Genomic DNA, 14,122 nt, shown 5'->3' on the forward strand with positions numbered 1-14,122 from the left:
CATGAAGACATAGCTCTACGTCCACGTGGAGCCTCTAGCAGCAGTGGGAATTGTAATGCAGCTTCAAACGACGAGACAACAAAATTAAAATAGGATTTATCCAAAGCAAATTAATGAGATGACTGAGGGACTAGCGAGAGAGGTTTGACAGTCCAAACAGGCTACGCGAGAAGCTCGTGTTGAGTGCGAGGGCTTGAGACATGAATGCCTTCATTGGAGCAGCAAGTGCTTGTACTCGTTGCTGATATGTCACTAGGAGCATTTACGCAGCCAGCCGTTGTTAAGTTTATAGCGGCATATATGTTGACAGTGGGGCATTCCACGGCCACGGCTCCTTCCACGGTGACCGCTTCGTTGCCGGATCCTCACAGGACGGTAGATCCTTCCATGGGTGCGATTACTCATAGGACTACGTATGTTAGGATGTTTGAATGATAATATTATTTCACAACTATATTATATATATCTACCATCTACGTATAACTGATATTTGGATTTAGAATATTTATATTTATTTAAACTCAATTTTTTATTGTACAAATTTAATTTTGATTTAGACATGTGTATTTTGGAATTATTAATGTGATTTGGTTGTAAAAATTTCAGTTTATGTATTAATGTATATTTAAATTAATTATTTGAAAATATTTTATATAAAAAAAATCGATTAGCATTATTTTTTTAAAAATATTAATAATTTAAAACCACACATAAAAATGATTTGTTGTCATTCAAAATATAAATTAATTATTTTAAACTAAAAATATAAATTAATTATTTTAAACTAATTTATATAAAAAACAATTACAAATTAATTAATCTGATGGAATTTATTGAACGCTCCCTATTTATCTACAATTTAATTAAAAAAATCATCGTAATGGGACGATTTGGAAAAAAAAATACAAATTAATTTAAGAGGAAATTTATTAAATTATTTCAATTTTGTTTACCTACTATTTAATTAACATTAAAATAATGTACATCGGTTTGGCGATGGTTTTTTCAGAACAATAGCAAACGTGGCGACGGTTATTATGAAGTCGCCGCTAACGACAACGGCTCCTCTCATCAACAACGTTGCTAGAATAGTGATGGTTTTATAAACTTTGCGACGGTTAACACCGATTTGCTAAAATCGTTGCTAATTATATTAGTGATGGTTTTGATAGTAACTAAAGGCTCTGTTTCTTTGTTGTGCGTTAGAATGATGCGGCCAATCAAGATTCAAGAGGGTCGTCTTTGCAAGATGATAAACATTGGGAATTTTTCTTTAAAAAAAAAAAAAAAGGAAAGAAAACACATCAATAGATTCCATCGAATCAATGCGCCTCTGAATGATAACTCCAAATCTTAGGTGTTGGACTTGGGAGATTATACAACAAATGAAATTGACAAATCAACTTCTCAAGCCCAAAAATATTTACCTCCTTCAAAGAGAAATCATACGCATGCTTCTCTTCTTTGATGTTTTCGCGGCTACTGCAGCTGCATTCCCAATCGCTTCGCCACCACATTTCGATAAGAGGCAGGTCCTGTTGGTTCGGAGAGTTTGATATGGTGAGGACAATATCATATCCGGTTGAAGCCTAAAATCAGGAGGAATTTATACATTTATGTTAAACTCTTGCTACTACTTCGCTGAAAGTGCCAAAGAAAAAGAAAAAAAAAAGTGCAGTTAAGTAAGAACAATGTGTTCCTTAAGTGTGTAAAATTTTTCGACCAAATGGAAATTGCGAAAATGTTATGAGTGAACATTGTATGCTTACCTGTCAAAGTAAATATGACTCGACAACAGTTCGGCCAAACTTTTCTTGAACGTCTCTGGGAGTTTCAATCTATAAGATAAATGAAAAAGAAATCCAGGAGTTATATGATGCAGAGAAAGGTTTCATAGAGATTTGTAGCTTTCAGTCAATTATTCACGTACAGCATTCAGCGCCTTGAAGACTGCTTTGACAGTGTTATGAGGATTCCTTGAACCAATAACCTACAAGATATTACTGTTAAGACAGCTGGAGAAAAGAAATTATCGCAGTAGAATATTTATACCTTCGACTTCACATTCTTGAAACCAGCTAAACTGAGAATTGTAAGGACAGTTCTGCCAGCCTTCATTCCAGTTTGAGTACGAGCTGGCCAAAGATAGACCTACAGGTAGAAATTTAAGGTCGGGCCGATAAACAAACAAAAAATATTATTTACCTTCTCTTTTTTCTTCCACTGTAATCCAGAGGGGAATCTAACTTCTCATACATACTACCGATTGGTAAACAAATTAAGATGAATCTTTTTCCGAACCTTGGTCTTTTTATACGATGTCTGAATTGCATGAGCAATTGTATGTTCCTCGTGTCGCTCAATATAATGGAGATTCTGAAAGCACTTCTCATATGCCTATGGAAAGCAAGAAACAAATGCAATCATAATCCTACACATACTAGTACAATTCTAAACATGATAAAACTAAATTGCTCACATGATCAAATATATGGTTGTATTTTAATCCTTTAATAATTGAAGAACCTTTGTAAACTTCAAGATAAAAAAGTTCTGAACTGGCATAATTGTTTGCAAATCTGAGCACATGCAAGTAGACTTTTTAAGACTACTTCGATAACTCTCTTAGAAATTCAATTCTCGTTATGCCATTTTTCGTCAAATCCTCGTAATCCTTCACACCTAGCTACCAAATCACCTGAAATCCAACAGAGTGCAGCCCTGGGCAGCATCCATATGCCCCACTCAGTACTACCACATCTCCTTTTCCGCCAAATAACCAGTCCTCCCACATTTACCACAGCTAGAGGCTAGAGCCTAATATCCAACTCGAGTTTGACATAAAGAGGCATCAAAATCCAAAAGCTCTGAATAATGCGAAATTTTAAAAACAAAAATAAAACAAAAAACCACGTGGATAACATAATGGTAGTGGACATCATCGCAAAACAGAGTACACATACGCATCGATACGGTACTCATTACAGACAATAACTCAACAAACAAAAACAAACAGAAAAAAGCATAAACGATACACATACATATATGCACATACACACGCCTGCACATAGACATAGGGTGACTTGAGGAATTGTGGGGTTGTGCGGCCGGATTTGGGGTGACACAATTACAAACTAATCAGAAAATATGGAAATTTATGTTAAAGGGATGATTCTGTGAGAGAAAATTGATTTAAGAGAATGCATGATCAGAAAGATCAAGAATTTTATGCGCACAGTAGCCATGATATCAACCAATCAATTCTCAAGACTCATAAATTCAACCTTAAAAATCAAGTGCGAATAATAATATATTTTTCTACCTTTTGAAGGGCAACTGGGACTGCTGGACCCTTCGCTTTCGCAAAACCAACAACACCCTGATAGTTTCCACAAGCTAGCATTGCCGTGTACTTAACAACTTGCCCCCCCTGCGTCACTTATTAGTCATAATTGTGAAGATTCTCCAGAGAGGATAGTGTACATAGGAGAGAGAGTAAATCACCTTGGTAACTTTACAGGTTCTATTGACATCAATTAGCTTAACATCGAAACCCTGCCACCATTTAGGAAAGATTGAATTAACAAGTTAAACTTTGACAGCAAATAAATTAATGCTGTGATGGTTTAATGTAAAGAGAGTTGCTAAGCCTAAAGGCAACAAGAAATTGATCCAATTTACCAAGGATTAGTTATAAAATTGATGTTAAAAAAGTGCGACTTTGAAAGGATATGTAATATGAGTCAATATGACTCTGGCCATAAATGTCTTGGAAATTTCTAGTAGATAAAAATAAATGGGTTGTGGCATGACAAAATATCAATTTAATTTCATAATTGGGTGATGATTGCGCTATCCACTCAATTCAAAATAATATATCTTTTAATGAGTAATAACCCAATAAATAAATGCATCCACCTCTCACGAGATGAATGACTACTGCTTAGAGCATAAGATTTTATTACAATATAAAATCTTGACAAGTAGCTAAGGTAACATCTCCCACAGTGTTGTTTTCTTAACAGAAAGGATAAATGAAGTTATGAACTGCCAATAGGGCTAGCATCCTAGTGTCTTCTTGTGTTGGGAAAAAACATAATATGAATAAAAACAAACCAATTTTTCACCCACACAGGTACCTATTCCCAAAACTGAATAAGAAAATGGTAAAATAAAAGAAAATCAAAAAAGAAACCCAACCAACTTCCTCGTGTACAGCAATTAGTTACTTTAAGGTTCCAAAAATGACAGAAGATGCACTAACAGAAGATAAAGTTTATATTCACAAATTTCATGTGTCAACTTTGTCAATAAGGCGGTCATTAGTTAATTAGAAACCGTATATGCCATAAATTGGCAGCAGATGCAAAAAATGACAAATATATGTACTTACTTTCCGATAGAGAGGCTTTCTCTTCTGCTCAGTCAATGAGTTTCTCTCCTCAGCAAGATCTCTAATTTCCTCCTCCAGTAATCTCCCCTTCCTCCCAAAAGTATGGTCCAATTCGGCCAATTTCTGCTCCAGTTTCTTATCTAATTCATTAAGTTTCTCCAACAAAATGCTATCCTTCTCCTTTAAATCATCAAACTCTAAGTCGTCGTCATCCCCCTCACCTTGCATAGCTCGCTGCTCCTTTTCAAGAGAATCCTCCAACTGATCTACTGAACCTCCAGCTTGATCATCTTGAATGATTCCATAGTTGGCCGGATCATTTGGATCAAAGGCTTCCTTCCACTCCACCATCCTCACGGCCCTGTTCAATTTCACTTGAAGAAGAAATTTTTCCTTACCCTCAGCTACTTTCATCCTATTCATCAACTCACCAATAACCCGATACTCTGGCCTCAACCGCAAATGCTTTTCCTCAAATTTGTCTATTCTCTTCATCCAGTTATATGCATCATCAAGTGTCTCTGCCCAATGTTGTAAAATCAAACAGATATATAATTTGCAAAAGTTAAAATATAAACATATATAAGTGACAAATAGCAACAACGATCTATTGCCGCTGACAATAGGAATTTGACACAGAAGTGAGTGTGTGTGTGTGTGTGTGTGTGTGCTGGAATCAACTCCGTTTGCAGATTGCTCCAAATCCGTAAATCTCAATAAACCAACAACCCAAAATAATTGTAGTACAATGATGTTATTTCACATAAAGGGCTCCAGAAAAATGCAGACAAAGTGTTGTATGAGGCAACAAACCAGCTTTTGTGAACTTATCAAGGAGCTCCTCATGCCTCTTGAACTTCTTCTCAAACTGATCAATCCTCTTATTAACTGCCTCCGCCGAAAACCTCTCATCGTCATCAGACTCTGAATCAGTAGGTTCCTCGTACCTATTTCCGGATGAATCACCTTTCTCTCTAGCCCATCTGTCAATAAGGGCATCAATTCCAACACGATCATCTTCGTCTATCGCATCAATATCAGCAGTATCCATCCCCACCTTCAATCTCTCCTCCTTTTCTCGCATTTTATCCCGCCACATTTGGCTTGAAAGTCCCTTCACTGCACGGTCTGCGGCGGCGACGCTTTTGTTCAGGGATAAATTCTTGGAATTGGAGCTGTAATTTCTGGTGATTTGGGGAGATAAATAACTAGGCGCGGGATGAGGTTTTAGGGATGGAGCATATGGATAACTTATGAATACGGAGGACAAGCGGTGGCGTAGAACACGAGAAATGAGCGAAGATCGGCTCATAATCCCGGCTGCGGCTGCGGCGGCGGCGGCGGCGGAGTGAAGAAAGAGATGAACGGGTTTAAGGGTTTTGTTTTTGTACTAATAATATCGCTAGACGCGAATCAGATTTATCATTGATCCGTTGGCATAACAATTTTGTCCATCTATATATATATATCTGAAAGTAGAATTGTTTTTATATAAAAATAAATTTCTCCAAAAGTTCGTACCAAAAATATAAATTAATGTTATATATAATAATATCTTAATTTATTTATTTAAAAAATAATAATATTCATTATTATTTACTATAAACTCATTTAAATGCATTGATTTTGAAATAGTATTAAAGACAAATTTATTTGATAAATTTAAATATACAATGACATACACATTAATTATAAATTATACAAATATTTACAATTTTCTTGTAATTCATTATATTAAATAAATAAATATTAAAAATAAAAAAATAATTATTTGAAAATAAAGAAAGAATCTTAAAATTCGCTACATTATAATTTTGGGGAAAAAATACTAACAACATTTTTATTTTATAATAATATGTTATGATACTTAAAAAGTGTTAGAAATCAATAATATCATTAAATAGTTTGTCAAAATATTTATGAAAATTACTCAAGGTATAAAAAATAAGTTTACTTAGACTAGTTTGAGTAAATTTTCGGTAAAATAGTCTCACAGATCTATATTAATGGGATGAGTCGACATGATCTATATCTTGAATGAAAAATAATAATTTTGGCATAAAACAATATTTTTTCTGAATCAGGTCGAATAGAAAATCCGGCTCACAAATAGACTCATGATACGTTCTCAAAAGAGTTTTTCTTAATTAGCTTTAACATTTTCTTATATTTAATAAAAATAAATGTACAAAAGATAGGGTGTCAATTGGGTCGGGTTTCGGGTCAATCCACAATTTTTTTTTCAACCCGAACCCAACCCGAACACGAACTCATCTAACCCGACTCAACCCGTCTAACCCGCCTAACCCGAATTTTATTTATTTTTTTATTTTTTTAAAAAAAATAATGAAAAAAATTCGGAAAAATAAAAAATAATAATAATATTTTAATTTAAACACATGATAACAAAATTTTCGATTTAAATTTGAAATTTTAATTGTAGAAAATTAAAAGTATATTTACTAAATCAAATAAACAATTGTTAAAAAAATAAAAATATACAAAATAAATATTAAATGATGAAAATTTATCATATAAATATACAATAAATTTTGTTCAAACATAAAATATATAAAAATATAGGTAATATTTTCAAAAAAAATAAATAAATTTCTGGTCAACCCGCCACCGAACCTGAAATCCGTCTAACTTGGCACTAACCCGAACCCACCCAAACCGAACCCGAAAAACCCCAACCAAACCTGATTTTTTTCGTGTTGGGTCGTGTCGGATTAACGGGTCGTGTTGTATTTTGCCACCCATAAGTCAAAAGACATATATTTACACCAATATTTTAAAAAATCATTTGAGAACATATTATACATTTTAGAGTAAAGAAAAAAATATAAAATGCATTTAAAAAAACAGAATATAAATAACACAACATTAAATGTTTGCATTGATCGTATTATTTCATTTAATTTCGTTACGATTTTCATATTATCTAAAATTTTGAATAAGCTATAGAATTTTTATATAATATTATGTTTTTCAATTTTTTAATAAATAATATCATCATAAATTTTTGTTATATTGATTGTCTATAAATAAATATTATTATTATTTAATTAGAAGTTTAGTATAAATATTTGTTTAAATGTTGAAAAACTCTAAATTTTTTATCAAAATTTTCATATAATAAATTAATTTTTTTATTTTTTAAAATTTTGATAGACAAATAATATATGATTTTTTAAATATTTTTTCTATTTTTTATTAGTAAAAATTCTACTAAATCAATATATATGTAATGATAAATAATTTGATTTGACAACATGGTTATTATCTTTATTTGAGTATGGTCTCAAACAGTATAAAAATTTTTATACAATAATTAAATATATTCATCATTATTTAAATATTTATACATATTAATTTAATACACTGTGCATCGCACGAAAGATATATTAATATATAAAAACAGGATTGTTATCACATTTAGAAAGTTATGGGAAAAAATTGTTATAAAAGAAATATTTATGATTATTAATGTATTTATTTATCTCATTAAATATTTGAAAATATAAAATAAATAAATGTGTAATTAAATATCAAGTTTTTCAATTTTTTTATGAATTTCAAACTTGAATTCCATGTGTCTTGAAGATGTAAATTATATTTAAGTATATACATTATGTATATTTATATATAAAAAAATGCTTTACGACAGTGGTTATTCATAATAGATATTTTGGTGTCACGATGCAACACAATTTAATCACTATAAATTTTTTATTTATTTATACTACATATTTAGGTCGAAATGTATGCGGTGCAAAAAATTTATTGCTTGCAAATATAGTTGAAGCCATTCGAGTGGCTGCTGCACAATTTTCAGGAGCTGGCTAACGAAGTATAATGACACCATGTTCTCGACTCGGGTTCGAATCTTCCTCAACCTCCAAATCAATCAAAATAAAAAATGTAGCACATTTCCTTAATTCTCAAGGACTTCACATCAGGTCTAACATGGATTTTGTTAAGTCAATCACATTATGTATTGATTTTGCGGTAATAAAAGGATATGTTAACGGAATTGCACCTTCAAAATAATAATAATAATAACCACAAAAACTTACAGACTATCATAAAAATCAAATATTGTTTATTTACATTTTCTATTTTTTAAGGGAGAAAATGAGTAACTTACTGAATAAACAAATCAAATGTAAATTCAGATTGCGTGTCGAGTAACCCATCTTTGAATCATAGTACTGTCACAAAATTTTCATTTCACCCTTAGATTGAAATTTCAAAAATATATGTTATTAAACACCATAATTTCTTAAAAGAAAAAAAAACAACAAAAATTATCCTATTTAATAATTACTTCTCTGAATAATAAAAAAATTCTTGATTTTAATATATCCCAACTCAAAAATTATTTAACACGTCCTTTCACATAGAAACAAACAAATAAGAGGTATTTGTTTTGTGGGAAAATTTGCATTCAGTCCCCTTTGACCACCCTTCTTTATTCCTACTCTCCATTTCCTAAAATACCCTTCAATCATATTTTAAATTAAATGATTTTCTTTTCAAATTTAAAGGCTCATCATGCTTCCGTAAAATAAATTAAATCTTTTACTTTTTTGACCAGAATGCCTGCCACCGGGTTATATCCACCGTATTTTACTAACTGCTCCTCACAGTCCAACCACACAATCGCAACCGATGGTTACAGACGCAGATTCCTTCAGCAGCACTTAGCACAACTCTAATTCGTTTCCTACCTTAAGGTGTACAGCAACAGATAAAATTTTGAAAATAATACATGAGAGGGGCTGAGAGCAAAGATCTCTTTATTCAAACATAAACATTTATTATTACATTGAAACCTCTTGTAGAAGAGGAGAAACTTGTTTAGCTACTTATAGTAGCCGAATTTGAAAAACACATAAACTAGAAAGAGAAATATTACAGTTTATTTTTTGAAAGAAATTAGGAAAATGTTCGATGATCTTCACTTCCTTCTCTTTGTCTTATTTATAGAAGGCTTCTTTGGATTTGAAACCCGGATTCCAAATCTTGATAAGCCTTTACAGCTTGCTTTTGGACCATGTGGTGGTTGAGTGGTCCCTGTTCTTGTCTTTGACTAGATTATGAATCTAACAACAGCTTGTTCCTCCTCTTTGATCTAATGGCAACCAATAGAGATGAGTTTGAAATAGATCTGCGGTAATCTCATCTCCCTTTTCTTTAAAATGTTGGATTAGATATCTAAGGGCTGGAAGCTGATCTCTATATCTCTTGATTATTCTTTTTGAAACTTTAAAGATTGTAAAATATATTTTTCTTTAAGTTTCGTTCTTTTATGTTTAGCTGGTCCCATTTACCCTTATTTATAGCGTGAATTTTGGGACCAGTTATCTTGTTTTCTTTATTGGATTATCTTTTACATAAGATATTCAATGTCCTTTTGTCACTTACCACCGATTATTGGTGGTCCATGCATTCCACTTTCATAGTGGTCCATCTTTTTTGAATTCTTTTTCCACCGATTATTGGTGGTCCTGTCCTTCCACTCACATGGTGGGTTTTCTATATGTTAGTGGGCTGGTCACATGTCCATTTTCAACTTTGTAGGAATCTTTAGTTTTTTGTATCCTCGAAGAAAATGTGCTTGTGGTCCTTCCCCCCTTGTCCTCGTTTCGGTAAAATGTTTCCGATTAGATCTCGGTTTAAAACCTTTACCGAACTCCGGTTCTTTCTGATTCTGGCATTCAGGACAGATGTTTCTGACCATCTTCCTATATGTGCCATATTACACAATTTTCGGCGAGTTTCTTTACTGGCCGGTAGCTTGCTGTTCCATAGAAGATTTCTTTTCTTCTCGAATAAATCTTCTGCAAAACTTGTTGTCTTTCCTGTCATAGTGTTTAACATGAATGATCCGTTCACTGAATGATTATAAAATTTGAACGGGAACTTGACTTTGTCCACCTCGGTAAGACAGGCCCACAAACCCCATGCTTTTCTAGTTGAAATGTCATCTTCCGTTATTGGAGCAACCAGGGGTGTTTCTTCTGTCGGAGGGTCCTTGATAAATTTTTGAATATTTGTATCCGACCTCCTTAACTTGATGAAATGAAAGGCTTCGTGGGAGCCTTTTCCTGCTGGTTCTGGTGCTGCACTGAAAAAATATAGCTCCAAAACGTCTCATCTGGACGGAAGATGACATTTCAACCAGAAGAGCATGGGGTTTATGGGTCTGTCTCACCGAGATGGACAAAGTCAAGTTCCCGTTCAAATTTTATAATCATTCAGTGAACGGATCATTCCTGTTAAACACTATGACAGGAAAGAAAACAAGTTTTGCAGAAGATTTATTCGAAAAGAAAAGAAATCTTATATGGAACAGTAAGCTACCGGCCAGTAAAGAAACTCGCCGAAAATTCTGTAATATGACACATATAAGAAGATGGTCAGAAAACATCTGTCCTGAATGCCAGAATCAGAAAGAACCGGAGTTCGGTAAAGGTTTTAAACCGAGATCTGATCGGAAACATTTTATCGAAACGAGGACAAGGAGAGAAGGACCACAAGCACATTTTTCTCGAGGATACAAAAAGCTAAAGATTCCTCGACAAAGTTGAAAATGGACATGTGACCAGCCCACTAACATAAAGAAAACCCACCATGTGAGTGGAAGGACAGGACCACCAATAATCGGTGGAAAAAGAATTCAAAAAAGATGGACCACTATGAAAGTGGAATGCATGGACCGGACCACCAATAATCGGTGGTAAGTGACAAAAGGACATTGGATATCTTATGTAAAAGAGAATCCAATAAAGAAAACAAGATAATTGGTCCCAAAATTCACGCTATAAATAAGGGTAAATGAAACCAACTAAACATAAAAGAACGAAACTTAAAGAAAAATGTATTTTACAATCTTTAAAGTTTCAAAAAGAATAATCAAGAGATATAGAGATCAGCTTTCAGCCCTTAGATCTCTAATCCAACATTTTAAAGAAAAGGGAGATGAGATCACCGCAGATCTATTTCAAACTCATCTCTACTGGTATTGCCATCAGATCAAAGATGAGGAACAAGCTGTTGCTAGATTCATAATCTAGAAAAAGACAAGAAGAGAGACCACTCAACCACCACATGATCCAAAAGCAAGCTGTAAAGGCTTATCAAGATTTGGAATCCGGGTTTCAAATCCAAAAAAACCTTCTATAAATAAGACAGAGAGAAAGAAGTGAAGATCATCGAACATTTTCCTCATTTCTTTCAACAAATAAATTGTAATATTTCTCTTTCTAGTTTATGTGTTTTTCAAGTTCGATTACTATAAGTAGCTAAACAAGTTTATCCTCCTCTACAGGAGGTTTCAATGTAATAATAAATGTTTATGTTTGAATAAAGAGATCTTTGCTCTCAGCCCCTCTCATGTATTATTTTCAAAATTTTATCTTTTGATGTACACCCTAAGGTAGGAAACGAATTAGGGTTATGCTAAGTGATGCTGAAGGAATCTGCGTATGTAACCATCGGTTGCGATTGTGTGATTGGACTCTGAGGATCAGTTCGTAAAATACGATTAATATAACCCGATGACATTTTGGTCAAAAAGATAAAAGATTTAATTTATTTTACGGAAGCGTGATGGAATTTTAAATTTGAAAAGAAAATCATTTAATTTAAAATATGGTTGAAGGGTATTTTAGAAAATGGAGAGTAAGAATAAAGAAGGGTGGTCAAAGGGGACTGAATGCAAATTTTCCCTTGTTTTGTCATGACAACCATTTGTATTGTACTGAAATAGTTCAAGATAGCAAATTTTGGCTATGACTTTGGCTTTCTCCTCTATTCTCTTCTTCATTTGGACACCTATAAGATCTTTGATGACACCAGCTCTGATTTAGCTTTGCTATATTTTCCAGAATTAAATCGTATGTTTTTTTGTGTATGATCACACTAATCTATATAATACATTTATCGGGGATATAGTTGTTTGATTATTGTACTTTCATCTGGATGTCTAACGTATTGGTGTTTCTTTTTGTATTTATTTTTAGTAAATATATATATATATAAGGTCATTCGCATTTCACAGACTTTTTTTTGTCAAAATACGAAGCTGGAAAATAATCTAGACAAGAATATTTTGAGACATAAAGCAGAGAGTGGAAATATGGATGTAAAAGAGAGTTGGATAGGTAACTCTTGAGATTGCAAATTAGCAATTCGATATTTTCTTTCTGGTGAAAAGTTCACTCACCTAGATTTCCTACTGAGATGGGTGGTAATGTGTTAGCAAGTCTGCTTTCTGCTGCAGTTAGGAAAAGTGAATTTAGTGCCGGAAGAAGCGTTCTTGATTCATTTAGAAGTTCATTCTCCTAAGTTGGTGCGAGATCTAGCTTGTGTTCAAGATGACTCGAAATGAATCTATACATGGCAAGGTTGAAAAGGAATTGGATTATGTTGTGCTGAATGATACACCATCAAATTAGAGAGATAGATATTGTAATTTAAACTCCAAGTTTTAACAGAATCATGCAGTTTTTACTATATAATTGAATTCCTTTGAATTTTCATATCATACGAAGAATGTGAAGCGGCCTCAGAGATCTTGGTAGATAAGAATATCATATGGAGAAATTCAATTCCCATCAAGAGTAGCAAATAAACTCTCACATCATAAGCCCAGTCAAATTCTTCTTGAAAAATATCATATATATTCCAGAAAAAACTAATAGTAAAAAAAACAATTTTGAAAAGATTGAAGGCAGGATTGGGTCAGAAGTAGCTGGTTTTGAAATCATGTATAAATCAGTGGGAATCCGTCTGATTTGTTTCATCATCCCCAATAATCACATCCAATCCTCAGAAATACAAAAGAGAAAAACTAGAATAAATGTACCTACCTTGTCACCGAATATCCTACAAATCAAAAAAAGAATAATTCGGAGCTAAAAGGTAGACACGTATATACAGGAAAGATATATACGTGAACAGAAGTTCGTTATAGCCTGATGATAGATCCATTGATCCACCCAAATAAATCAATGGATTGCAATATCAGGCTTTAAAACAAAACAAAACAACAGAGAAACAAAATTCAAGATTGACCGAAAAAACGCTGCCTGTGGTTGCGGTTGCTCAGACATCCAAGGAAGGAAAGAGTGCAGCATAAGCTCTCAAGCCCGGCGAAGGCGAAAGCACTTAGGCGGCCACTGCGAATTTTGAGAAACATGCCTTCAATTTATCATCATTGCTACACCAACCATAACACAAACCTTCAAATTTGAGAATTAGAAAATAAGGAAAATTCTTGGGAGGAGATTGTAATATACAAACAAAAAAAGAAGGAAATAGGATGAATAAGAGCCCACGGCGGCGACTCGGTGGAATAGAAACGGCAGGAGGCTGGAAGTTTGAGGGAGGGGTCCTGGGAAGTGATGGCCCTTTTGAGTTTTGAGGGAGGGAGAAACGAGGATAGGGTTTGAGATTTGGGATTTTAAGAACAAGCTGCTACCTAGGGTTAGGGTTTAGATGTAGTGAATGAGAAAGAAGATGGGCCGAAAGAGCCCAAAATCCAAATGTATAATAAATATAATTAAAAACTAGTCAAAATGTGTGATTTTTTAAAAAAAAATTTTTTAATATTTTGATTTAAGTTTTTTAATATTTAATTTGATTTATATTCAAATATAGCTAATATCGTAATTGTAAAAATTAATTACGGATCATACTCAATTTGAAATTATTATCTAT

At 33.1% G+C, this 14,122-nt stretch overlaps 1 protein-coding gene and 3 non-coding genes across 6 annotated transcripts; all 4 read right to left on the reverse strand.

The window, feature by feature from the left end:
* Positions 1-1,258: 1,258 nt before the first annotated feature.
* LOC140974058 (uncharacterized) lies at positions 1,259-5,823 on the reverse strand. Of its 3 annotated transcripts, none has more exons than XM_073437279.1 (9): positions 5,207-5,823; positions 4,394-4,914; positions 3,505-3,555; positions 3,323-3,430; positions 2,302-2,397; positions 2,053-2,151; positions 1,931-1,990; positions 1,770-1,838; positions 1,259-1,535 (listed from the first exon to the last, which is right to left on the reverse strand). In XM_073437279.1, exons 1-8 carry the CDS (start codon positions 5,703-5,705, stop codon positions 1,773-1,775), a joined length of 1,500 nt encoding a protein of 499 aa, XP_073293380.1. In that variant the 5' UTR covers positions 5,706-5,823; the 3' UTR covers positions 1,259-1,535; positions 1,770-1,772. The 3 variants fall into 3 exon arrangements, with proteins under 3 accessions (XP_073293380.1, XP_073293379.1, XP_073293378.1); XM_073437278.1 differs by having other exon boundaries at positions 1,259-1,641; XM_073437277.1 differs by having other exon boundaries at positions 1,259-1,589; positions 5,207-5,822.
* Positions 5,824-12,964: 7,141 nt separating this feature from the next.
* LOC140974696 (small nucleolar RNA SNORD24) lies at positions 12,965-13,052 on the reverse strand. Its single transcript, XR_012174852.1, has one exon. It is a non-coding gene; the product is annotated as a small nucleolar RNA SNORD24 (small nucleolar RNA).
* An 87-nt stretch (positions 13,053-13,139) lies between these two features.
* LOC140974674 (small nucleolar RNA R12) lies at positions 13,140-13,215 on the reverse strand. Its single transcript, XR_012174832.1, has one exon. It is a non-coding gene; the product is annotated as a small nucleolar RNA R12 (small nucleolar RNA).
* A 288-nt stretch (positions 13,216-13,503) lies between these two features.
* On the reverse strand, positions 13,504-13,625 carry LOC140974689 (small nucleolar RNA SNORD14). The gene has a single exon (XR_012174846.1). It is a non-coding gene; the product is annotated as a small nucleolar RNA SNORD14 (small nucleolar RNA).
* Positions 13,626-14,122: the final 497 nt, after the last annotated feature.

This window comes from Primulina huaijiensis, chromosome 3, assembly GCF_012295235.1.
Source record: "Primulina huaijiensis isolate GDHJ02 chromosome 3, ASM1229523v2, whole genome shotgun sequence".
Taxonomy (NCBI): domain Eukaryota; kingdom Viridiplantae; phylum Streptophyta; class Magnoliopsida; order Lamiales; family Gesneriaceae; genus Primulina; species Primulina huaijiensis.